Source organism: Temnothorax curvispinosus, unplaced genomic scaffold, assembly GCF_003070985.1.
Source record: "Temnothorax curvispinosus isolate PA1 unplaced genomic scaffold, ASM307098v1 QBEX01001498.1, whole genome shotgun sequence".
Lineage (NCBI taxonomy): Eukaryota > Metazoa > Arthropoda > Insecta > Hymenoptera > Formicidae > Temnothorax > Temnothorax curvispinosus.
This window is the reverse complement of record NW_020211278.1, coordinates 49,163-74,815: the sequence shown is the minus strand read 5'-3', so window position 1 is coordinate 74,815 and position 25,653 is coordinate 49,163. Positions and strand designations below refer to the sequence as shown.

The window sequence follows — 25,653 nt, the reverse complement described above, 5'->3', positions numbered from 1 at the left end:
TTTTATTGATTCGTGAAATGCCCGTAAATCTATTAACGACTTAATTAGCGACTTACAATTTAATTATCGCTCGATTCCCATTACGCACTGAGAATGCTGACTCTAATTCTCTGCGGCGATGAAACTGTAATCAATATCTGCGTGTGTCTGAGAGGACTGTTGTAACATTCTTCGAGGAATTTTCGTAATTTTGGGTCGAGGTGATCGAGATCTCGCGCAGAACGCGATTCTCGTATAGAGTGTATAGTCACCAGATAAATAAATACCAGATACGTAGTTCGAGATAAAACTAGCCACGCTGGTGGTCGATCAGCTGTGCGGTTAACCGATATATCGAGAAATTACGAGTACTGGAAAATTATTGATCACACGACTTGTGCATTATGCAACAAAGGATTCACTAGACTGTTCCATCGATGAAGACGATGGAATTTTCATCAACCTCGTTATCGTTATGCCCGCGTAACAGTTGAGATTACGTTAATTAAAACGATAATTATCGGTGTTTTATACTTAAGATGTAGAATGTCTGGATATCGGATAAAAAAATGCTCACAGATAAAGAATAAGAATCTTTTATTGTAAAATTTTGTAACGCACTGAACAGCTACATATAAATATAGGTACAGTTTGCATAATATATAATTTTGTAAACCACAAATACACACACACACACACATTAAATATTATTTGCGCTGGGGTAATTGAAAAATATTTTTGCGTTAGGATATTAAAAAATATTAAAAACACATCGAATTAATAATACTTCAATACATAAAAATTGGAAATTTTAATCTTATAAATTATTTTCGTAATGTTAGTCGAAATGTCGATTATCACGAACGGCCGGGCGATGGAAAAATTTCGTAAGCAACACTGTGTATGTATTTCGAAAGTCCTCCACATCCAAATTTTACCGCACCTTGGCCCTTGGAGTAAACCGATCGAAACAGAGGGAGAGTCGCATTCCACCGGTACAAGCCGCCAAGTACAAGTGCTCCGCAAACACGGTAAATGTATTTATAGAGGGAACGACGTACGACATCTTGCCCGTTCTCTTTGCTTCTCATCTCCGTCCAAGTGTAGACCCGCGATCATCGAGTTCAGGACGCTCGTCATTCACGGATTCAGGCAGGTTATTTAAACGTAGGAGGCCGCTTCCGTTGTTGTCCTTCCTCTCAATTGCGTTTTCTACGAAATATCGCATTGTGCTCGGTTAAATACGGCATTATCTTCAGATGTTGTGTACGGTAAAGCGGTAACGGAAGGTAAACGGGATCGAAGGGTGAATTGAATTTTAAATTGAAAACTTGCCCGCGCATTCTCTCGGTGCTTCTACTCTGTGCGACTCACCTACTTTTACTACTTTTACTTTACTTTACCTCGTTGCATTACTAGGAAACAGTTACTTTTATGCACAACCGTTATACTTTTCTCCTGTGTTTCTATGTGTTTCTAACTTTAATCCGATTCACCCCTTACTTTCCGTACGAGCAACGTTTCTGCCACTTTACTGCATTATATCGGCACGGCTATCTCCAGGATCTAGATAATAGATTTAGATAATTTTTAAAGCACTTTGATTTTTTTCCATCGTTATCCCAAGATAGATATATGTTTGAGTCGCGATAAATACATATGAAACAATCGTACGAATTAATACGCGAAGTCTGACGGTGATGGCTTCGCAATAAACTTGTAATTGGAAGTTTCTCTGCCATCTGTAAAATTCCATTGAAGTAGTAAACACCGTTCGAACAACGTTCAGATGGATTGCATAATTTTCCGAGACGAGGCGTCGTGTTTGCCGCGTGTAGCGCACGCGTATAAGTTCACGGTGTGCACGCGTATGACACGCGACGCGGCATGAAGATCTGCCTGCTTCCTGTACGTATATCGGACTTTCTCTTAATTTGCATTCCGATGTATGCCTCGGATATTTGCTGTTTTGATTAGAGTATGAGCAATTCTACGCGCAAATCTCTTGTCTTAAAGGTATCTCAAAGACGAACGAAACATACGTCGACCAGATCATTATGTCGCGTCAGCTTCGACATAGTGATGACGCGTCACCGACTACTCATATACTATGTTTATCAATCGCTCGTTACTGTTGTTCGCAGAAATAGTCTTGCTTGGGATACCAATTCATTTCGACAAGATATTAATCCATAAATCGTCTGAATGACGCATGGAATAAAAATTATGCTTTTTTTTTGCCAAGTTATGCTGTCATACATAAAACATGTTAGTATATTAAGGCTGCAGACGCAAAAAAATTCAATATTCACACACGCGCAAGAGAAGTATCTTTTTATATCTATTTAATATTTTTTGGTTTCTACGATTTTCAGTACGTCTGATGATTCCTTGAATTCTTTGGTTTGCCTGGAGATTAGTGTTGTCCGCGGCGCGAGTTAAACATTACTTTAGAGAGATCATCGTTAACTTTATAAATTAGCAAGTGCCTCGCAATATATCACAATAACAAAAAACTAAAGGGGGGCGATATATTATGCGGGTATATGTCATATATATGATACATTTCGTAATGCTATATTTCTGACGATGCACGTTAATCGTAGACTGCCAGATAAGCGATACTTTATATCCTAAATATTAATTTATTGCGCTTTGAAGTAGATGTCTTATAGAGTAGCGAACGAGTGGGAAAACGTTTCCACTGCAGGCCGTAAATTACGATGACGTAATTTTGATTATATATATGTCTGAGTAAAATATTGTCTTCGCGTGACTTTAGTGCATTTCTATTAAGTTCCATATTTCTCGAGTGATATTTCTCGTTATCAAATTTTACAAACTTGAATATGACACACATTGACAAATATTTGAAGTATATTTGCTACATGATGTATTTTAACATTCAGTTCCTTTACGTCGTCTTTATACACGAGCAGTAACTAGTAGTATCAAAAAGATACGGCAATTTTTATCGTATACGCAAAAATTATTTATTAAACTGGATGGTTCTGTTTCCATAATAATCTGATGTTAATTTCTCAGTTATCAATATGCACTTCCATTTCCAGTGCGATATTATACAATTAAGCTTCAATCGTTTCGTTCAATAGATTCAGCTGAAATTGAGTTGGCAACGGAAACTTATTTGACTAATGACAGCTTCCCGCTAATGAGAACGAAAAATATCTTTGACAGTACGCGCGGGAGAATGATCGGGAAGATCGCGTCTAGTCTTGGAATATCGACGGTGATGTTCCAAGGACGCGTCTACCGAAACGCACGTTCACGCAAGATTATCTCTACGGTATGCTTTCTCACTGTCTCGGCGAGGGCAAAAAGGTGCCGTCGGTGGTTGCTGACTGGAAGAAAGCGGTGGTGGCGACGACCGGGAGAAGGGCAGCGTAGAACGCAGGCGTCGAGAGAAGAAGAGCACGCGAGATGAGCTGGGCGGAGCGGCGCGGCGTTGCACTCCAAACAAATAATCTAGGACATCTCAATCCTGTCAAGCGGCGGACGTCGCCTCCTCCTCCTCTTTCACTCTCGTGCAACCTCGTTCCTCTTCCTCGTTCCTCGCGGCCTCATCTGCCCGACGATGATCCGTGGCCAGTCTCCGGCGTACGTACTGTCACGACGTGTTCGCGAGAGAATCGACGAAAGCCCTGAAATCGTCGTAAATTATTGTGCCGCGGACATGTGGCGTTTAGCTCGGTGTAATTGATTGCCTGTACCTAGGAGGCCCGGGCGAGAGGGCCGAGGACCCCGGGGGTACAGCCTCGAGGCATAAATTATAATTGAATTAGCCTGAGTTCTTAATTAGACCGCTGGAGCGAGGACCCTCGACCCGCTCTCTCTTTACAACTCCGTGCCGCGCGCGATCCCCTTTTCACCGCGTCTCTCTTCCCGCTGTCTTGCCTCGGCAACGCTCTTCGTTCCTCGACGTGCTTTGTCCACGTCGTTGTCCGCCTCACCTCTGTCCCGTTCGCCTCCCGCGAGATAATTTACAACGGGGGCGTCGCTATTGCATGTCTGATGCGCGCGTCTCTTTCTCCGTATCTTCCTGTTTTTGTTTCTCTCGGTCCTTTCCACGGCGCCGAGCCTGGTACCGGTGGCGGCGTAAGAATCCTTTGTGCAAGATGGCCGCTGAGGATATCTATGCTTTTGCGATCCCAGAATCCTTTTCCTGGTGCCTCTGGCTTCGTCCGGTTCTCCAATCGCCAAGGCAGAAAGTGGTGGTGGCGGCGGCGGCGGTGGCGACGACGGCGACGGCGGCGGTGGCTGCTGAAGAGATTGCTATTGTTTCTTTCTCGCCGAGAGCCCAGCTCGTTCGTACTTTACGAGCAGAACTCACTCACGCCGGACTGTAATGAATTACGAGCGATATCTGCGAAAGAGAGCTAAGATCGGCGAAGTGAGAAGTTTGGTAAAGTAACATACTGAAAGAGAGGAGGAACCACGACAATCAATGTAGAAGAAAAGAACACACATTAATTTGTAGATTTACACGGATGACATTTCCAAATATATCAAGATTATGGAATAAGATAAAATAATTAAGCTTCGGAAGAATCATGAATATATTTATAAATCAATCTGTGCTTACATCATAAGCTTTGAAGAATCTTTTGTTCTACAAAGAAGAGTAAAATCGCACGGGTAAATTAAGAGCTTGATGTATTATTCCGAGGAGGAAAGACTCGAGCGAACTTAACGAGCGTCACCGACGACGATTACCGTCTCCGCGACCGCGGATGCACAATCGCGAAGGCATGCAATTAACGTGATATCGATCCGAATCGCGTGGCGCGGCGGCGGCGGCGGCCATCGGGCGCGGTGCCCTCGCGTCGGCAATCTCTTTCCCAGCTCCGACTTAAAGCCCCGATCGTAACTCCAGCTTTTATCGGGAAGATTCGTTTCCGCCGGCGCGTGCAAAACAAACGGCGACGCTCGCTGGTATACGCGAAGCGCATCCGCAGCAACCCTGGATCCTCTCACTCCTCCAAGTCCCTCTCTCTCCGCGCGCTCCTCTACGCGTATCTACGCTTTCCGCGCTCGTAAAAGGAACGTTTATTATCGCGCGTGTCCCGCGATAAGCGTCCTGTCCAGCCGCCTGTGCTTCGTCCTGTTGTCCGAGAGCACGGACGCCGGGACAAGGAGCCTCGTTCTTGGATTTCTGAATCGTTCGTCTGTGCAGCGACGTTTCACCGAGCTTGAGTTCAAAGAACACTCTTGTAAATTATGCAAGCGCTTTATTCCCCATTCCGCTTCCCGGTAAGCAATCTCGCGAGAGAAGGCAAAATTAACATTTACACGTAAGGAATAAAAAAAGAGCGACATCTTTTTAATTATACAATTTTTCTAATAGGGTAGTTTATTATACATGTATATTTTTTTACATTAAATTTGTCTGGCTTGATAATAATTCTAGAAAACATATTTTCAGTCTGTTAGATCGTTAATTTTGGCCGGGTGGATGTGCGACCGTTGATAATTAATTTCTACGTTCGGCGAGATCGCATCGGCCGCACGTAGCGCCCGGCGCGTACGCGCCGGCGGATTCCTAAGGTCGTACATCTTGTTCCTTCTTTTTTGGCCGGCGAACGTAGAGAGAATCGGAAAGCGAGAGGAAGAGAGGGGTAAGGGTGCCCCCGTGGTTAAGAATTGCGGGCGGTAGCCGTTCAGACGATGCAAATTCGAGACCGAAAACATTCGCGATGTATAATTCATCGCGCTGGTCCGCCTACACGCGATATTACGCGTGCTCTCGTGACAATGACACAATGTTTGCGGTTACACAGAGAACGTCGTCGCATGCGTACGTCGTAATCGCGTGCAAAGTGCGACCAAAGCGCGCCTCTCGTGATGTTAACAATGAGTCTTGAATGAAGTCTTTCGAATTGCGCGCGCGCGTCATAAAGATTTAGTGCTGCCGAGAGAAACGAACGATTTGATATATACTTTTATAAATCGTTGAATAATTAAAGTGTGAAAATATACAAGTATTTTTCGTTATATCGTTTTAAAGTTTTCTATGACATTCAGTGAACTTGTAAGAAATTATATGCGTTACATCTCCATATATTTCCACAATATTACATTTTCATAAATTATTCATTGCTTTGAGATGTCATGGAATTGTCAAACATTAGTATGGAAAGTATCAAAAAAGAATGGCAAGATCTGACGAACGCTTGAGGACGGTAAATATCTAGAAAGATTGATAAAACCGCAAAAATAATATCTCTTTTTTACATTCTCTTTTCTCGTATTCTATATAATCTTATTTCGAAAGTGTACGCGTAAATTCATTGAGTGTACGGGGAAGAGTTCGGGCGACAAAGCATTTCATCAAGCGAGTCGCGAACTCTAATGGCTTAAGTTTTCCCGATGCGCCACGCGAGTATCCGAAGGAAAAGCGATGCAGGAGGAAGGGGACGGGTGAGGGGTGATTTCACCAAAAACGGGAAGAAGACCGTGTTCGCGAGGGTTCGGGAACAACGACCGAGTCGCCATCGGAATCCGGGTGCCAATCGTTGAACCTGAACAAACGGAGCAATCGGCGATACGGATCGTAAAGCCGTAAAAGCAAAAGTATCTCGACTCAACGGCTCCCGATATACGTGTAAGCACTCACGTCGACGTCGGATCGTCACCGTGGATCGCGGACGGTGCACTCTCCCACAGGGTATACGCATACAGAGGCATGCGTGTACAGCGAACGCCGGCGAGCGGAAACACGGTGCGTATGCACCACGCGGGAAGAAAAATACTTCTGCTTTCTCTCCCCTCGGATCTTACGTATCAAACTTGCACTATAAAAACGCTTTGACGAATGGAATATCCGCTTCGCAGACGAATGTTTCGTCGGAATGTCGAGTATTTCTTTACATCTGTTTGCGCGGCGCCTGACGGATTTACCTTACGCACAATGGCGCGGAAACTTATGTCGCGATTTGAAACACAGCTCCATAGTTATTTTTTTCTTCGACGTAGACAAATTTTATAGATAAGAAGCTACTGATACGTTATTTGCAATTTTTATTATCTGCAAATATATATATAAATTTGTTAGGATACGCAACAATATATATATTTGTTTTTCATAACTCAAGTTTAGTATTTCTTGGTTACAATTGAAATAAATAATAATATTTTCATGATTCAAGTTGTAATAACATGTCTTTTAATTAATTTAACATGTTGCGTTTAATTCGAGATGCGAAAACAGTCGCGCGAAGTCCGCGACTGTCTGACTAGTGCGGAAGCTATCTACTTGTGTACATCCGATCGTCTGATTCTTGTCTAATTCGGAATATCCTGCAGCAAAAATTCCCGCCTGTTATCAAAACATAGATACATGTAATTGCTTTTCGCAAGTACATGTAAATTTCGGCAGATGCATGCGCGCATAAAATTTTATTTAATTACGGTTGACAGTCTTACTCGGCGACGTATTTTCGGTGACACGATATGCGGATGTTGACTATTTTGGGAATTCCATTGGGAAATGTACCTGTTTATCAGGGATTGCCCGATGATGTCGGATTCTCTTCCCCATATTTGTTGCAATTAACACGATTTCGAGGTACCCGTTTTATGACCGAGGGAACTGGCGTCGCTTATTTCCTATGTGTAATCGCCGCGCGATTTAATGACATGCGTAGCGCCGGATATTTTAGCACTTGTTCCGGAAAGCCAAGCGCAAACAGAAATCGAAATTGACGAGTGACGGGACGTGTGGAAAGGAAAAGGATACCCGTCCGAATGTCGGCGGGTACATACATCGGTAAGCGATTCGGCTGCTCCGGCCGTGTTCGCTTGTTAATGGCACGGGAGGATCCTGTCGAGAGAGATCCCGCTAAGGAGTAGCGGTGTAGAGCTTGTTGATAAAAAAGGAGCAACGGGAATATTTTCTCGTTCGCCGTCCCCGCGCACCCTTGAGCTAGTAAAGCTAATTAAGAAATAAGTCGGACCACCAACGTTGGTAGATAATTTGCATGCTGCGGTACGAAGATCGAATAACACGATATGAGGTATTACTAATAATTACTAATAATATCGCGTAGATATTCCGGGACTCTCTTAACATTTTGCGATGCTATCTTTTTCAAAATGATAGACGAGAATTGGCTGGAACATCACTTTCCCGGAGAATCAGAAAAACTTGACAAACTACAAGTAAAAAAATAAAATAAAATCTATTGTAACGAAAACAAATAAGAGATGACCAACTAAAAATTAGTCTGCCTTAATTGGAACAGAGATTTCATTTTTCGACGTTTCGTCAGAGTAAATTTTGCACATATCTAAAAATTAGTGTCAATTGCGGGATTACTGACATAAATTTTCTATATCCCGCGAATTCAATCTAATTTCAACAGCTATCCAATTTGCATTAACGATTATTGTATATGGAATTATGTTGCGGCGACATGCTCAAAACGGGAGGGGCCAAAGTTATCGCCAATACCATCCGTGGCATCAAAGTTATTCCGCCACGGCAGACCACCTGATCGCGGTTAGATGATTGTCCGTGAGTATCGGAGCCAATTAGCAGCGGTCCATACCGCCGATTGGATACCACGTTTCCCCGCTGACTGTATTCCCGATTGGATATCACTCGGCCATGACAAAGTCCCTCCTGCAAGCGGAGAAATAGCCGCGGTACGTCCGCCTCGGACTGGTTCTACTCTGAAAGCAGGAAAGGTCTCCCCCTTCTCTCGCTCTCTTTCTCTCTCCGACTCGCTCTCTCGCCCGTGTCTCTTTCTTTCTCTTCGGGCTCGCCGACTATCGTCCAGTCGGTGCAAATCACTCACTAATTACATCTAAAATGACTTACACATGTGAGGCGGCCGACGGGAGCTATAGAAAGTAGGAGGAGACCTTCGCATCGACACGCCGCATCGACATTGCGAACACACACGCGGCTAATGGCGCTTGTGCGATTATGCATATTGACGGCCGGGGTCCCCGTCCCCGGTACGGCGATTGATTTCATCGCTAATTGTATCCAACCGTGTTGCTCGTTATCGGGAAAGGTGCCCCTCTTGCACCGTTTGTCTTGGCTGCCGTGAGTTACACATCAGCTACAAATGGCGCGCGAGCACGGCGTTTATAGCGACGTTTTAATTAGGTCGGTTAATAGCGCTCGCGAAAGTGGGTCGTTCATGAAGACAATAAGTGTATCGCGATTTTGAAGATTACCGGCACGGCGCGCGCTTCTCGAGCAGCCTCTCATCTCGGCCGAGTACACCGAGTTATTAAACTGGAGCGATTCTGGTCGGTCATTTCACGGCGGCTTAAAATCGCTTCTCAACTCGATATCTCCGGACTACCTCTCGTCTGCACGGGCCGCCAGGAAGCCCTACGAGTGCTCTTTTTTTCGCGCGAATCGATAAGCCCCTATTAACGGTGTAATTATCTGCCTCGCGTAATTAGAAGTAAATTAACTTTCTATCGTTTAAAGCGTTTAAAGAGGATATAAAAGATTATCGCAACGTAAATGAAGTACTTAGCGATCGAAGCGTCAACATATCTCCGACACATCTGCTCATATTTTGTATCTCTCCTACAGAAAAAGAATGTGATTATTGAATTAGCATTAAATTTTCGCTACCATAATAACATGCTGTTTCCGTTTTAATTTGATGGCTACTGTTTTAATCATATTTCTATTAACAAAATTTTTAAATAGAGATAATTATTAAAAACATTTTAATTGTTTTAACGTATATTTGCAACTTCTTAGCTTGTGTTGCGTATCTACTGACTTAGTCGTAGAGATGATACTCTGTTAAGAAGATCGCTAACAAACATGACGTTCCTCATCATCGGCGAAGTCTGAGGACATTCTTGATAAAAATTCGATATCGTATCCCTTTTCTGGGGTAAGTAAACATTCGATTGTTCGGTGTTGATCGCGAGAACGACGTCGAGCGTAGATATCGCGACGGTTGTACGTTAAGACATTGACGTAACACGTTTATTTCGGGCCCGCGCCACTCAAGCGATTCCACGAAATTCCCGCGCGTACGATTACACGGATTCCATCGATGACTTCGCGAGTCTTATCTTACGTACTCCCACGCAGTCGTTATCAGCTATTCCGAGGTATTGCATTCGTGTCGAGAATATTTTTCCCCCGCGCGCAAACGACCGCGATACTTGAAGTCAATTATGACTGTAGAGCGTAATTACACCACACGATGCATAATTATTTGCCTAACTAAAGTTTTACACGATAAATAAATATCGCGAAGATAATTGTCTTTTGCTGCGTTTATCCTGCGTCTATTCTTCTCTACATCTCTTTAATCTCTCTCAGGCATTTATATTATTTAATAAGGTTTTAATTTGAAGATAGATTCCTAATGGCTTCTTCTATGTTCGTAAGTATAGTTCGAGTGATTTTCGCGCTTTTTCAATCTGCTCCTTGCTATATACGTATATCTCGGGTCATTCAGAGTTCGTCTGATCAAAAGCGAAATTAAATTCTCTTCGACCATTGGCCAGCTAGCTCTCATTAAATGCGGATCGTAAAATTTCCGCGGACGTTTCATCAGCAACTTGATTTAAATCTTCCTCCTTGAGAGCATTTTTCCGTCCTCATGGACGTCGACGGCACGGCATTGGCTTATCCCCGACGCGAACGACCGACTAAATATAAATTTAATCGGTGGATCGTTGCCCGAATCGATCGAACGCGGCGAACTGCTGTTCCCCGGTGACTCGGGTTGCTGGGAGAGTGCCCTAAAAGTGCGCCTTCGCTGTTGTCTGGATTCGCGTCGACTAACCAAGTTTCGTATGACTAACCTCCGCTGACTCATCCTCGTTCGGTGCCGCGCGCGAATGGAGGAAGATCCGTCGCAGACGTATATTTTGGCAGGACCATTTTCTCCCAACGTCATTGTACAATACATTCTCATCTCGGTAATGCGATATTTACCGAATACGTCTTCATTCATCTGTGATTTTTCGTCCGGACCGTAATGACCTGGGTCTTTCGATCGGAATCACTCGGCGATCTCGGCGTCGTAAGCGATCCTTGATCCGTGGAGACGATACTTTCCCGACGGTAGTAGCAAATAATAGCCCCCCTCGGTCAGCTGGTAACGGTAAAAAAATGGAAAGCCAGGGAGAGCAGTCGTTTTTCTCGAATCGTCAGAGCGTGCGCCTCTGATAGCGCCGGGGTTCCGAGAAAAGAAGCAGAGAGAAAAAGAGAGAGAGAGAGAGAGAGAGAGAGAGACGCGAAGAAGAGAAGAAATAGTGAGAGTTAAGTGATGGTGGGTGGGCGAGATGGTTATTTAAATGCCCATAGGAACCATTAGAGATTACGGTCCAACAACAAACCGCCGACGTGGTTGAGCCAAGTCGAACGGCGATATGTTGCTTTTCGAAACAAAAACTTTCCATAGCCCTCATACTTTTTTCTTTCCCTCCGTACCTTTTCCCCGCGATGGCACACACACGCGGTTTCGAATGCTTCTGCGTGAAATGCATTTGCGGATTGCGCTAACTGCCTGCGAATGCGTATAGCACGCGTCAGCATATCCTTGACCGTCTCTGTTTAAAAAAACACGACCGGATTATGACAATTATGTCTAATATGTTTAATATGATATAGACGTGCGTTCACTCATATAGTTGCGTCTTCATCGTCGTTTTCATGGCATGGCGGGATGAATTCGTAGATGAATCATATATATTCTCAGTAATATGATAACCAGCGACTCGATATGATATGCGCAACATTCTCTAGTTTTTGCAATCAACACCGAGTCACACAGCCGTGTATAAAATTAAGATGTAAATTGTGTCTCGCACGTCACTCGTGTTATAATTAGATTTTTTACATTTTTTCTCATGTCTCTATCATTTTAATTATATCTCATAAGATAACTCGTAATAATAGGTTAATAGCTTGTATTAAATCTCCATCTGGGTCGATCATATTAAAACGGGATTAGTTCAAAATTATATATAATTTTATTACAATCATTGAAAATTGAAAATAAAGTTACCTCAATAAAGTTAGTGACACCCAAAATAAATTCAAGTTTCGAAATATCGTTGCACCTGAAACTTTCTCAATAATACTTCGCGTGATTTACGCTGAAATACATTTTCGATTATCGCGATTACCCACATCGAGTCGTCGAACACGAAAGTATGTGCGACGATACACATAGCGGCTCCTCTTTTGAGAGATATCGACGCGTTCCCAGACGTCGGTCACAACGAGCGCGATACGTCGAGGAGGGCACGTTGGGTTATCGGCGACGAAATGAATTCCTAAAACTCAATTAACCGTGGCCTCTTTAACGGCCTCGGCTTAACGAACGACACGAAACGGGTAATGAATGGGTCGGTGCAGGATACGTCGGCTTTCCGATCGGGCCGAGCTATCCGTGGATACGTTCATTCGAAACCGATACCCGCCCTAAGAGCATCGAATGATCCAACCCTTTTAAGTAGGTCTAAGTAAAACGCTAGGAATGCAAGGGCTAGCTCGATGGTACTTCATCGGCGAGGTACAAGATCAGTTTCAACGGTGACTCATCGTGGAGTTCGTGGACAGCACCGTTTCAACGTCAATTTGTTTCACAAGTGTAAGAGAGTGTTTACGAGTGTATAAACGAGTGTCACTCGAATATCAGTTTAAAATATTTAAAAATTAAAGTAATGATTAAAGTAATAATAAAAATGAAGATTATCGTAAATTCAATACTAATGTCCTGAATTTGCAATAATAAATTATTTATGTTTTAACAGCAATAATTACAGAGAGAACGATTACCTACAAAATATTACAAATTTGAAATCTGGTATACTCTGTTCAGGATATATTTTTAAGATCAATGAAAATAAAATTATTTTTATTATAAAATGCAGTACCATATTGCGAATAAAAATTGAATCATTATTTTAATCGTTTAATACATAATTCCCTGCTTGCGCATGATTCTCGAGAATCAACAAATCACCGTGGACGGTTTTTCTTTCACAACGATGATATTCGCCCATCTACCCCTCGCTCTCATCCCGCCACTTTGTAGCCGTTTTTTCTTCGCGGGGGCGAGGAAGGGGAGAATGACGAGGAGCGTGTCAGAATGAATGTGACGCCGGCGGAACGTCGCGGCTTCCGAGCAAAAACTACGTCGCGTACTCCTCTCGCGTGGCTCCTCTTCTTGTTTGCGCTTTCTTCTCTCCTTCCTTATATTCATCTTCTCTCTCTTTCTCTCTCTCTCTCTCTCTCTCTCTCTCTCTCTCTCTCTCTCTCCTTTCTCTCTTCCCCGTCCGCGTCCCCGGCCGTGGTACACTTGACGCACGACAGTTCTCTACGTAGCGTTACAGGACGCGTTTAGTCGCTCGTCGTCTCCTTATCCGTTCTCCATAAACGCACGACGTCGACGGCTATCTACCACTTCACGTGGCACCAGCCTGGAGACACGAGTGAGTGTGCTCGTGCTGGTATTATAGGAGGAAAAAGTCAGGCTCGATCAACGAGATAGTTTGCGCGCCGTATCCTACGCTGGCATAGTTCCGACCACAGGACGGTCCGTGTTGTTTTGACTCTGTCAAGTGACGTGTCTCCGCGTCTGATCTTTTACACGCAGATTGTAACCAATCGTGGCCACCGTAATGGATCTATTATTACTACGAGAGTAGTAGCTCTAGCATATGCTACGTTAAATATACATATTTTATGATTCTAGTCAGCGTGCTAATTATATTCGAGTGTTTGTGGCTCGAAGTGCGAAGATATATTTTCGCATAAAGTGAAAATGACAAAAGCAACTGTTTACGTTAATTTTTTGTACTGTTAGTAATTATTAGTAAAAAATATTATCAATTTGATCAATCATGATAATTGATTGCACAGCAGGCGTGTTTTATACATTAATCATGATATTAATTAGCATAATTTACGTATCAGTTGCATTCCAGTTATGATAACTGATACGTGAACACTTGGAAGTTAAACTAGAATCAATTAGATTTTTCTCGGAAAAATGAAATATTTCGAGTAATAATCTGATGCACGTGTAATAGAATATTATTCATGTCGTAGAAAGCGTCGCGATGACAAATTCGATGATGGTCCGTGTAATCTCCTGGAATTCGGAAGTAGCCGCATGAAGTAAGCGGATTAACAGATATTCTTCATGGAAATGATGCGAATGACACATACTTAAATTCGGCAAAAAAAGCCAAATTTAAAATGTACAGTCGCGACAATTCCCGACTAGTCACCGGTCTTGGTCATTAGCGAAGCGCGCACATGTGGGTGAGTTCAAATTTAATTTTTTATACGAAATTTACAATGTACCTCAGATTAGATGTCGAAATTGTAAAAATTTTGATATTATATTGATATCATTGTTATAATTTGGAAATCTAAATTTTCTCTATGCGTGCATATATAAAAAACAAACGTGAAATATTTTTTATTTATATTAATATGATTCGGGAATAATCAGAAGGAAGTAAATTGATAAGATTTTTCTGAGTTGAAGGAGATTAGGCTTTTATGATGAATGCGATAAGACGCTTCTTTATTGACATAAAACGCTGTGGGATATTTGTCTCGCAGTCCTATTTTTAAGTATTGTAATCTACTAACGACTCACTCTAACTTCAAAATCTCTCTTGGGACAAATAAGACAACTTATAATTATATTTCGCAGCATCTCTGTCTATCCCAAATTTATGAAGCGTTTAGCGAAATTGTAAAATTGTTTCAATCAATTATCTTACGCATTATTACGGAGCAAATTTTTTTAGAAACGCGCCATTTTTGCGTATTAATCAAGAAAGAAAAAATCGTTGATCTGCAGATGTGCCAAGAATATGTGATTGCGGTTTACTATGATTGTGTATTGCGTCCGCTGCGCGATTAGGCCCGGTCAGTTAGCGGTCGAATTTACTGGTTCTAAATCAAATCGTGACCCGCGTTACGGGTTGATCTTGATCGCGACGCTGGGCGATGCGACGCATTGCCGCCACGATTGGTCACGACAATTTGCCGTGGCCGTCTGGGAATCCATTGACACGCGTGATTTGTCGCAATTTGCCACGGCAATGTAGGAAACATTTCGGGGCCGGCCTTTGTGACGCGACGCCAGGTGACTTCTTCCTTTCGGGGCGTTCGCGTAGATCGGCTCGTGCTGCATAGGCACTACAAAGGTAGTAAATCTCGTGGTTATCCTCAATGGAGACGTCGTCGTTTATCTGCCTTCTCGCCATAACGTTGGAAGGTCTATTGGAACGGTTTACTGAAAGGCTATTTTCAGCCTTTCAATAAGTAACGCCGCGATATAAAAGTTGATATTTTTATAATAGAACGTTAATATCAAATATATTAAATGACGTAAACTCGTTGAGATAGCTTTCCGATTTAAAAGAAAATTGCGTTACCCGAATTTATCCGGTTAACACGGTCTCGTAACTTTGTTACGTCTATACCAATATACATTGCAGCGTGGAACGATATGCCAAACGCGTCGCTCGATAGCAATTCATTTAGTTGACGACACAAACAAGTTCGGATGTACGCGCCGGGCAGTTTCGTGGACGACGACCTAGGTGATCGATTAGGTCGCTCATTAAATGACGCTGACAACGAGCACGATCATCCTCCGGCATGACATCCTCGGGATGTCGGGGGCCAGGGTGTGTAGTCATGCGACGAAATCCGTGTACGCCGCTTAGGCGACACAGGCGGTGTCCAGCTGAGAGTCATCGGCGTCGGGTCGGTAGTCGCGTTTTTCATCGTCGTGTCGGAGCCTATTCAAGTGTTGGCAGTTTTTCACGCGGCAGGCGACAAATATCCCCACCAAAATCCCCCTTTGGATGAGTCCTCACGTGGTCCGGGATGTCATGCCGGGTCGCATCCTCGCCGGCAACATTCACCGTGCCGATCCCGTCTCGGTGACTTACCGAGTCGCGTGTACCGAGTGATCTATCGAATCTACGATCGCGATCGAGCGCGAGTGTTTCGAAAAGGTCGTTCCGGAGAAGAGAAGTGATTTCGCGCATCAACGACTCCACTGTCGTTTCCTCGCCGTGCGAGGTGATTTAATTACCATTCGCGGTTTGTGCGGGCAGTTTGACGTCCTGTCAATAGTGGATCGATGTTATATCATTACAGTTTGGCATTCTATCGAAAGATTTAATGACAATGCGAATGACGCTTTCACTAGGTTTTAATAACGCTTATAACTGATAGAGTGATAGGTCGGTTTACCGGGGAACCACCGTTCTCGTGACTGAAAAGACTTTGCGTGTTACGTCAGCGTTACGATTAATGTAGATATCACGGCGTAATCCAGGTTAAACCTCTACTCGAAAGCTCACGGACTGTGGCTTCGATGGGTGTGCGACGGGAATTCATCGCCTGCACCTAACGCCGAAAAGGTATATAGGCTCGGTCGTGGGCTTTTCCCGCGGAGTTAATCTCGCGCGACTGCGAGTGCGACTGACGCGTCGTGACGACGTAATCGGCACACGGTTTACTTCGCTGAATTCCAACGACGATGTAACGCAGTGGTCGGCGTCACGCTGATTTCGAAATTGGACTAGTCGATCGGGACAGAAGTGCAATCGAGCCGAACCGAATCGAACCGCGCCGAAGTGTCATCGACCTGTCAAATGTGTCCGTCGCAGATCGTGCGTTATCCTATAACGGAAACCGCGAGAATTCGCGGCGAAACGACATGCTTGAGTCGTTATAGCGGCTAGCTGGTCGTAATTCGTACGATTTACAATGCATGGACTGAGATGACACACCGAGGCGGAGACTCGCAGCTATGTCTACGGCGATCGTTGGGTGAGTTACGGCGATTTCATTCGCCACGTTGACATGTCTCTCGCGTCGTCCTCTGGGGACATCCTTCGGATTCCAATCTATGGCCGATGAATCGGTAACGAAGAGGGACCCAGGGACATCGTTACTTTTATCGCCCGATCGTAATACTTTTCATTGCCACTGCCTCGTGATAAAACTTGGAGAAATTCTAGAATGTTTAGGATTGATCTCTCTTATGAAATCGCATGCTTATCATTTATTATATACTTTCCTCGAAAGAAAACGATAAGAAAGCGCGTGCGCTCGCGTACCTCTTCGGTGACTTCAGTATTCTTTTTTTACACTCGGTTATTAATGGATATCGGTGCAAGACGCAAGTAACGAGCATTAACTGGATGCTGCGTCACGAAGTGCGCCAGCGCGACGCGTGACGCGCGCATGCCGATCTTGCGTGTCGGAATTTGTCACGGTCGGATTTCACGACGTCCCGGAATTTCGCGACTCTTCGGAATTCCGTGACGTGGCCACGTGTGTAGTAACGCCAACCGCGCCAGAGTCCAGCTCGGCGCCGCGTGTGTACGCATGCATCCCAGCCTCCGTGGTACCACGCTATATCGGTATCGAGACGCGTGACAAGTCTCTCTTCCTCCTTTCTCACTATTGAGTAAAAATTACATCGATTTATTATTTAAATTTCTTTTAATATAAATCTATAAATTTTAGATAATATCGAAATAAGTAAAAGTGACGATTACGAATTATTGACGTATAAAATGATTCGCACGGTAAACCAAGAATATATCATTCGATGCTCGTGATTAACGCGAGATAGTCTAGGCTGGAATTCTTCGTCCTCGGCACTCTTTCCGTCCTGATGACACGCGAAACATCTCACGGACATCTCGCTCGGACATTTTTCCGCCTTACGTAAGACGTCCCGGGAGATCCGAATGTTAATATATCCTCGCGCCTTTCGACGCCGCACGCCGGCGCGCGGCGATTACCTTCATCGCCGTACACCGGCGTGTATTATCGCATCCGAGGTGATCCACGGCTCTTAATGAAACGGCTAGCAAGAGGTTGTCAGCGGGACGTCGTTGTGACTAAGTTTGCAATTATGTAAACCGGCATCCCGGCGCGAGTGGGATACTCGTACACCTTGGTTTAGAGGCGGTGGTCTTCGTTGATGTGAAAATTGAAAAATTGATATTGACGCTGCTGACGTAAATTAGATACTTCGGTATGTGACACGATACGTTCTACAAGTGGCTCTCAGTGTAGAAGAAGCGAGAGTGCCCGCCGCGCCGGATGGCGATAGATCAAACGTGATCTATTTATATAGATCCTTTCTCGTGTATAATACAAATATTTTTTCCATAATATTATAAGTATTATTATTTTTATTTTTATTTTTAAAGAAAGAGCTTTTTCAAATCATACCTATAGTAGACGATAATTCGCAATGATATTAATCACGGTACGTGATTAGACTTCTTTCTCCTTAATTTTCTATTCCGCAGGCCTGTCTTTTAGACTTTTTTTAGAGGCGTTTTATACAAAAGAATCTGTTAGTTTAATGAAGTATGAATCATTTATTCATATCCAGCAGCAATACCGAATCCAGTTGTGCATCGAGTCGCGTCGCACCGCTGCCGCAGTCGCGCCAATGCAATTAAACCTCGAAACCCGAGTCGATTGCGTATACACCGTACCGCACTCCGCGTTACGACCCGATGTATATCGCGCAAGGAGTATGATGAATGCACGGCAGAAAGTCGTGGCGAAAATCTGTATCGTCAACTGAAACTTATGTCTTCTAGTCACAAATTTTCTATGTGAACGGAGATAATTTCTACGTGCGGAGATCGCACATGCATTGTCCGAAAAATTAGATCCGATTGGCGTTTAATCGCAATTCTTATAAGGGGTTGCGTCACGAAAGAGGGGAAGACTGAAGATAACGATGAAAACCTGATATAGTTGAGAGATGAAGGACGCCATGCTCATTCGCGAGGACGCGCGTTCGACAGAGAGACAAAGCGAATGTTTTAAGTGGATTGGGGCCGCCCAAGCGGAATTCCACACGGTACACCGAGTGCATTGAGAGACGAGGTAGGCGGGATGAGGCGAAAGAAAGGCACGTTTGGTCCACCCCGCGGTACCACGGGCGAGCCAATAACCCAGTCGAATTAAAGCGAACGAGTAGCGAAAGTTCGTATACCGGCGCGGCGTGGCCGCGGCCGCGGCCGCTGTTTCACCTGTGTTCTGTAACACGAGATGCATTTGCATTGCGCAACTGCTTGCGGCGGCTCGCCGCATGTAGCTCGTATGTAACTGGGTTATCATTTACAACCTGCGGCGCGGCGCGCCGCGCCGCGTCACTATTCTACGATTCTCCAATGCACCTTTCCCACACACGCGTTGGTAATATCGTTGATTTTACGTGAGATCTCATTCGCGTCACTTCTTCGCAGGCTGAAAACGATATTTCTGTGCCTTTAGGGATAATCACTATAATCAGTATTAATTATTCACATTTTTTAATCTTGTTTTAAAGTTTGGACAATATTGTTGATGTCGTTTAATTATAGAGTTTACGAAAAGCGCAATTATTATCTCATTTATTCTTAAAAATATTTATAAAATTTTTACAGCCATATAATTTAAGGTTAAGAGGCATATGATTTATGCGGACTTAGTGTAATCTATTTGTGACATCTTTTTAGTCCTAATTACCCCGTGCACAGTTTCGCTTATCAGTTACAACTTATCAAATGCACCTTGTATTTTCAATTTGTGCGATTGGGAGTAATGACTGCGCGAGCTTACTATATAATCACACGAAATTTATTTGCATACATGATTGCTTAGAATCGCCGCAAATTGGATGAAACGGACTTATTGCATATTCCATTCGCGATCCCGATCGGTACTTTTAACTAACGGGTATATTTTTGTTGTTTCCAGGTTACCACAGCTTGCCGTTTTAGCGAAGATTTTGTGCCTCCTGATGGTGAGTATTTTCACATATAATCTTTTCATAACATTTATAGAAATTTTAGTCTCACTCTTTCGTGCTACGAATACATGCATTTTTTCGTAATAAGTAGAGAAGTAAGTTAGAGAAAATTATCAGAAAAAATGAGTGGCTATATATACTTATGTCATAGTTAATTAGTAATATCGCCTTGTTTCGTAATCCGTGAAGAATTGAAAATATTTATATTATTAAGATTATCGAGGAATCAAATATAAAAGTACGGAAAACTCAATACTGGCACTTTTATCGCGCTACGATCGGTTTGTAATCTTATCTTTTCGAACGCGACCGACATTTGTAGCACGAGCCAATTGCATAAAGGTAATCTGATGATCAGTCGGCCTAGTTTCGCGGACGGTAACGAGCGGCATAGAGTTCGTATTATACCGAGCCGCAGTTCCGCTGAAGCCGCAAAATCGCCTACTTCCGTGCTCGCGAACGTATGTAAAGATATACGGCGAGGATGACTGGGTCAGATCTGAGATATTCCCTGCACGGGGAGGTCGAGACCCGGGAGAATCGCGTGCTGAAACTCGTGCCAAGAATCAAGTAAATCGGCGATTACGTCGGCACGCACCTTACCTGCCATAGATTAATGATCGGCGCTTCCACTCCTACGCGTTTACAGGCACTGACAATTTATATGGCCGAGAGCGGCGGCTGCCGGCTTTGAACTCATCTTAACTCATTGCGGCGTACGTTCAATTTCCCGCTGTGGGCGCCGCGAAGCGCTATAAGTTTTGACGTCGCTTGAATTTTTTTAAGTACCTACGACGGCGTTCATTACGGAACCGTTAGCTTGCCATTGCGTTTTGATTAAATGCGTGCATGATATATCGAGTTGTTCTTTCTCCTTTGGTTCTCTCATTTCTAAACTGTCTATATATATGTTACAATATATACTTGAACGTACTTTAACATACTTTAACTTATCAATTTTTAGTTTATTAAATTGTTAATAAATAAACTGATTAGCCACATTTGGATATTAATGCACTAAAAGTAATTTATTCGATTATTGATTAGTAAAAAACCTAGATTGTTAAATTATGATAATCTCGATTTGATAACAAAATAATTTTCGTCACTGACCAAATGTTTTTTGAACTTAAATATCATACAATATGAATCATTGAGTATTGTAGAGATTGGGCTCGCATGGCACTCGTCATTTATTACGCTTTCGAAATTGATGAAGATCTATGCTCGACTTCCCAAGATGATAAGGACAATTCGCGCGACAGTCTCATCGACCGGAGACTCGAATCGTATTTAAATGAGATTTATGTATCCTCGATACCGGTCTTGAGCGGTGCAGTAAACGGTTCGCTGGTCCAATAAATAATTAAATAGATGGTCGGCTTAATCGCGAGCGATAAATTTAGATGTCGCCGGTTGGAGTAACCGCATGTGGCAAATCGCGACGAGCGTATCCCGAGGCTATCGCCTTGACGATACGTTTGTTAGGTGAGAATTTAATGAACAGCCAATATAAAACTGCGAGGAGCTATTTGTGAGCTGACAATTGTCATCATTCGCTCGCTCGTTTCCTTATTGTTTGAAAGTCCTGCCGATTAAATGATAATGCGAATATCATGGTGATGATGCGGAATCAATTAGCGTGTCGAATTTTTATACGCGGCGCGTCGCGGACGAGCGCGATTATACTGCGTACATTTGCAACACAGAATTCAATATAGAATTTGTTGCGTGCGACAACGTCATAAACAGTTTCTGCGAAAGTATATATGATCTACTTAACTTTGTATGTTAAACTATAGAGAAGCTATCAACGGTGCTACCAGCTCTATTCGTCTCTTGGGCTATATATGGGCTATATACGTAAATACGATCCACCATCTCACGTATTAAAAGGCTCGTGTTACAGAATCAGGGAACTGCAATAAAATCCTGCAATGCGAATTTAATTGCTCTTCCCGTTCGCACATATTACTGTTCGTCGCTGTATGTACGTTCACTATACGGCGGTGTTATACCACAGCGGGATTTCCTTGTGATAAATTCTAAAGTAAACGTGTATAGCATTTGATTCTGACGCGTAATGCGCGAAAAATGTGAGCATCAAGAGTAATCAATTTAGAAATATTGACATTTAACTGCAAGGACGTGTTGCACACAATTTAGTATCATAATTTAGATGTTCATACATATTAACGAATTCCGTACAAAATTATAACTTATATTAGAAGAAACGCGTCATACATACCTACGATATCAACGTTCCTAATGTCACGTCTATTATATATGCAGATTCATGCGTCATTCGAGTATCGTGATTGTTTGATCGTGGTGTAAGCTTTCTACTTCGATGTTTGTCGGATTAACGCTCGTTGCATCGGCTATCATGGCATTGTCGGCGCCACTTTTGATATATAAACGAAACGCCAGTTTCGGCGACTATTAATGGATGGCTCGTGTCCGCTCGTTAACGAGATCTCTGCCATCAGCGTACAACCATCACCTCCGAGTGGCCGGCACGACGACTCTCCGTCTTCGTCCGACACGACGCATTTTTATCCGCGCGCGTCTATCGCGGGGAAGGATCCGCGCGGGCGGATCAAGGAATGACTCGATGTCGTGATATGTGAACCGACCGTAAAAGCGTTCTTCTCAAGCGGCCGTGGAAGAATTTCGACGTTCTTAACGACTCTCCGTTCGGTCGTTGTTCTGAAAACATGCCACGCGAATTCTTATCCCGCCAGCTTTGTCGTTATATTCAACGAGAGATAAACTATCAGATAATTCGCGACGGATAATATAAAGCGCGATTCTAATTTTGGACCGAGTTGCTTTTTTTCCTCTTTATAATCTCTTCATGTTTGCACCTCTCTCTTTTATTTAATGTAATATGCCAGCGAATAATTAAATATCGCAGATAAAATGTAATTTATAATTCCGGACTGAAGAAACACTACCATAAAACGGACATTTTGAATATTCATAAATCTTGGATTTTATATAAATTGTAAAATTGATTTGATTTGAGACATTAGAAGCACTGCTGTTGAAGTCATTTGCTAATTTTTTTTCTTCTGGAACGTCTTGATTTGCGATTCGTTTAAAGAGATTATTTGAGCATCTTATATAAAGCAACTTGCCAATTTCTTTATTGGCGTGGCTAAGAAATTTTGGAATATACGGGAGGCTTTTCTAATTGCAGGTGGTGATGTGCGGGGCGGTGCCGGCGATGGTGCGCTCCGTGAGTCTCTACTCGACGTGCAGCAGCGGCAATGTTACCGTAATAGGCCGCTCGATCAAAGCCATGGGACGCGACGATCACAATGCACCCTACCGTAAGTAAGACCGCAAAAATCATTATGCCTCACTTGTTGCTAATATAATTTAGATGCGATAGATAAAACATTTATTTTAATGAAGAGTACCTACTATTTTGTGGCTGTTATAACACTTTGTTGTTTTTTTTCCGAAATATCTTCCAAATTTTGCGGAAATAATTCAAGATATTTTTGTATCCATTATATTTCCATAATTTTTTTACATTTTATAATAAAAAGATGCTTTCTTGAAATGTGATTAAATCATTAAAATAAATTTCTCTTTCCGAAAGATTTCTCTTATCACAGCTGTGAAACTTGCGAATACTTAGCTTAAGATAATACAAAATTTATTAATTATATTGTCAATTGATTATTAAATGCTCTATATGTTTGACATATGATTTGCATACTAATTATCTCTAAAGTGAAAGAGATACTATGGTACTCGTAGTATAATAAGACTATCTGGAATAAGATAATTAAATATGTTAATCGAATCGAGTTAGCATTTCTTTATCATTTCGATAGACAGTTTTGCCCACAAGAAAAGGATTTTTATCCGGGTACGATGCAGTAAAGAATTTAATTTATTGTGATTCTTATCGATCGACCTCGGTAGGTCAGGAACCTTATCTCTCTCGTTTTCGCTATCGAATGTCTCTACGGCGGGGTCTTCCGGGATGAATTTCCATTTTTACGAACTAATAATTGCAGTCCTATTTCCGCGAACAGTGCGTCGGACGCACAAATATCGTAGAAGAAATAAAAGGAGTAAAAGAAGACGGCCACTGAGGAGTCTCGATGAATTACGACGTACTTTTATCCCGTCTTGATTGTTTTCGGCTAGACACTCTCGTCGTTTGCTTTATCGTGCACGGAATGTATCTCGCCCGAATTTCTATTTATTGGAATCGGTTTTACGAGCGGATTGTTCAGAAATAAAAGAATTTATCCTTATTTTTCGAAAGGTTGAAAGGAGATATTCAATAAAATATACGGGACATTTACATAAGTGCTCGCTTATCTTCCACCTGTATTTTATCTCTTTACACATAAATCCGCCATGAAAGCAACGCTTGTTTATGAACAGGATGTTATGATGTTGATGATGTATTTATTAAACGTTTGTTAAACATTTGTATCCCTGGTTAATGTCCGGTTAAACCGCGCAAATCGCTGACACAGAATTATGATGAATAAACGCCTCTCTCTTGTTTGTCTCGCACAACTCGCTCGTTCACGTTAATTTGCCGATGACCCTAATAACAGTCCAAAGTCGACTCTTTTCAAACGGAGGTGGCTAATGAGATTTTGGAGTCTGAAGTTATTAATATCTGAAGAATTGAAAACTGAGAGCTCTTTAACTTTATATATATCACTTATTTTTCACACATATTTGTGCAATAAAACGAATTTAATTCGCGTATGAATTCTTTCTTTATTTCACGCAGCGCAATATGGTTCTATTGTCAAATTTTGCCAGTACGAGATTTTGTAAAGAGCCGCTAATATACTAGGAAACTCTGTATCATAGTTTAAGTTTCATTAACTTCCATACGATTTCCCTCACTGCCAAAATGCTCCTCCCGCAGCGGTTGTTCTCGCAATTTCGCGAGTCCGCGAAAACTTTGCGCGTGATATCTCGGACGAAACGAGCGAACGGGCTGTCCGCCCTACACGCGGCGCGAGTACGAGGCGGTTCCTCTTGAGACGATTGCCGGCGAGGTAGGGGACGAAAGGAAGGTTCGGAAGGAGGGAAGAAGGCGCTCGCTTGTGCAAACAGAGGAGCCAGTTTTCGCGCCGCACGCTGCGCGTCGCGTCTGCACCTCCCCGAGATCCATCACCTTTGCGTACCTCCTCCTCCTCCTCCTCCTTCTCCTCCTCCATCTCTTGCCCCCTCTTGCCTCCTCCTACCTTCTTGCTTTTTTTTGCCTCCACCTTTTCCCTCTGTTACTCTGCTCTCTCACCTCTCACGGCACTCAACTGCCGACAACGAGCCTCTCCTGACCAGCGATTACTCAAGCCCCTCTTGCGACTTGGAACGGCGCGGCGTGTGCTGCTGCACGGGGGGATTGAGACACTGTGAGAGAGTCCTTGAGGAGCCATGTACCAGACTTCGAGGAAGAATGCGCCATGACAGATCTTTGGAAGTCTGAAGTCTTCTGAAGCTCCGTTGTCGCGCAACGAATTGTTGTTGAATACCAGCTGATATCTGTTTTCTATTAAATATCAGATAAATTATCATATTGTCAAAATTCCATTAATTTATTAAACAAAATTAAAATCGTACAACGTACGGAGGCATGCCATCTCATGCACAATAGTGATTTTCCGTTCACATATCGGTACTAGTAAATAATTAAAAGAATTACGTAATAATAAAGTATTATTTTTTTAACGTTTAACGCATCTATTAATTAAATCATTGCATTAATATGATGTAATTAATATATTAAATTGTGATTTAAGTAGAATAATATTAGAAGTATACAAGAAGACACGGGAATGTTGAACGAGAGGGAACTAAG

General features: G+C 42.9%; 1 protein-coding gene across 7 annotated transcripts in view; it reads left to right on the top strand.

Annotated features, from left to right (window-relative positions):
- LOC112464506 (fibroblast growth factor 18-like) overlaps positions 1–25,653 on the top strand; it is a 131,129-nt gene that overhangs the window by 94,473 nt on the left and 11,003 nt on the right. For 6 of the 7 annotated variants that reach the window (XM_025031574.1, XM_025031565.1, XM_025031521.1 and 3 more), the window contains 2 exons: positions 19,754–19,799; positions 23,008–23,140. In XM_025031574.1, the coding sequence (XP_024887342.1) occupies positions 19,797–19,799; positions 23,008–23,140 (136 nt within the window). In that variant the 5' untranslated portion in view covers positions 19,754–19,796. Of the gene's footprint in view, positions 1–16,772; positions 16,808–19,753; positions 19,800–23,007; positions 23,141–25,653 lie in introns of those variants that run through there. The other variant, XM_025031540.1, reaches the window with a different exon arrangement.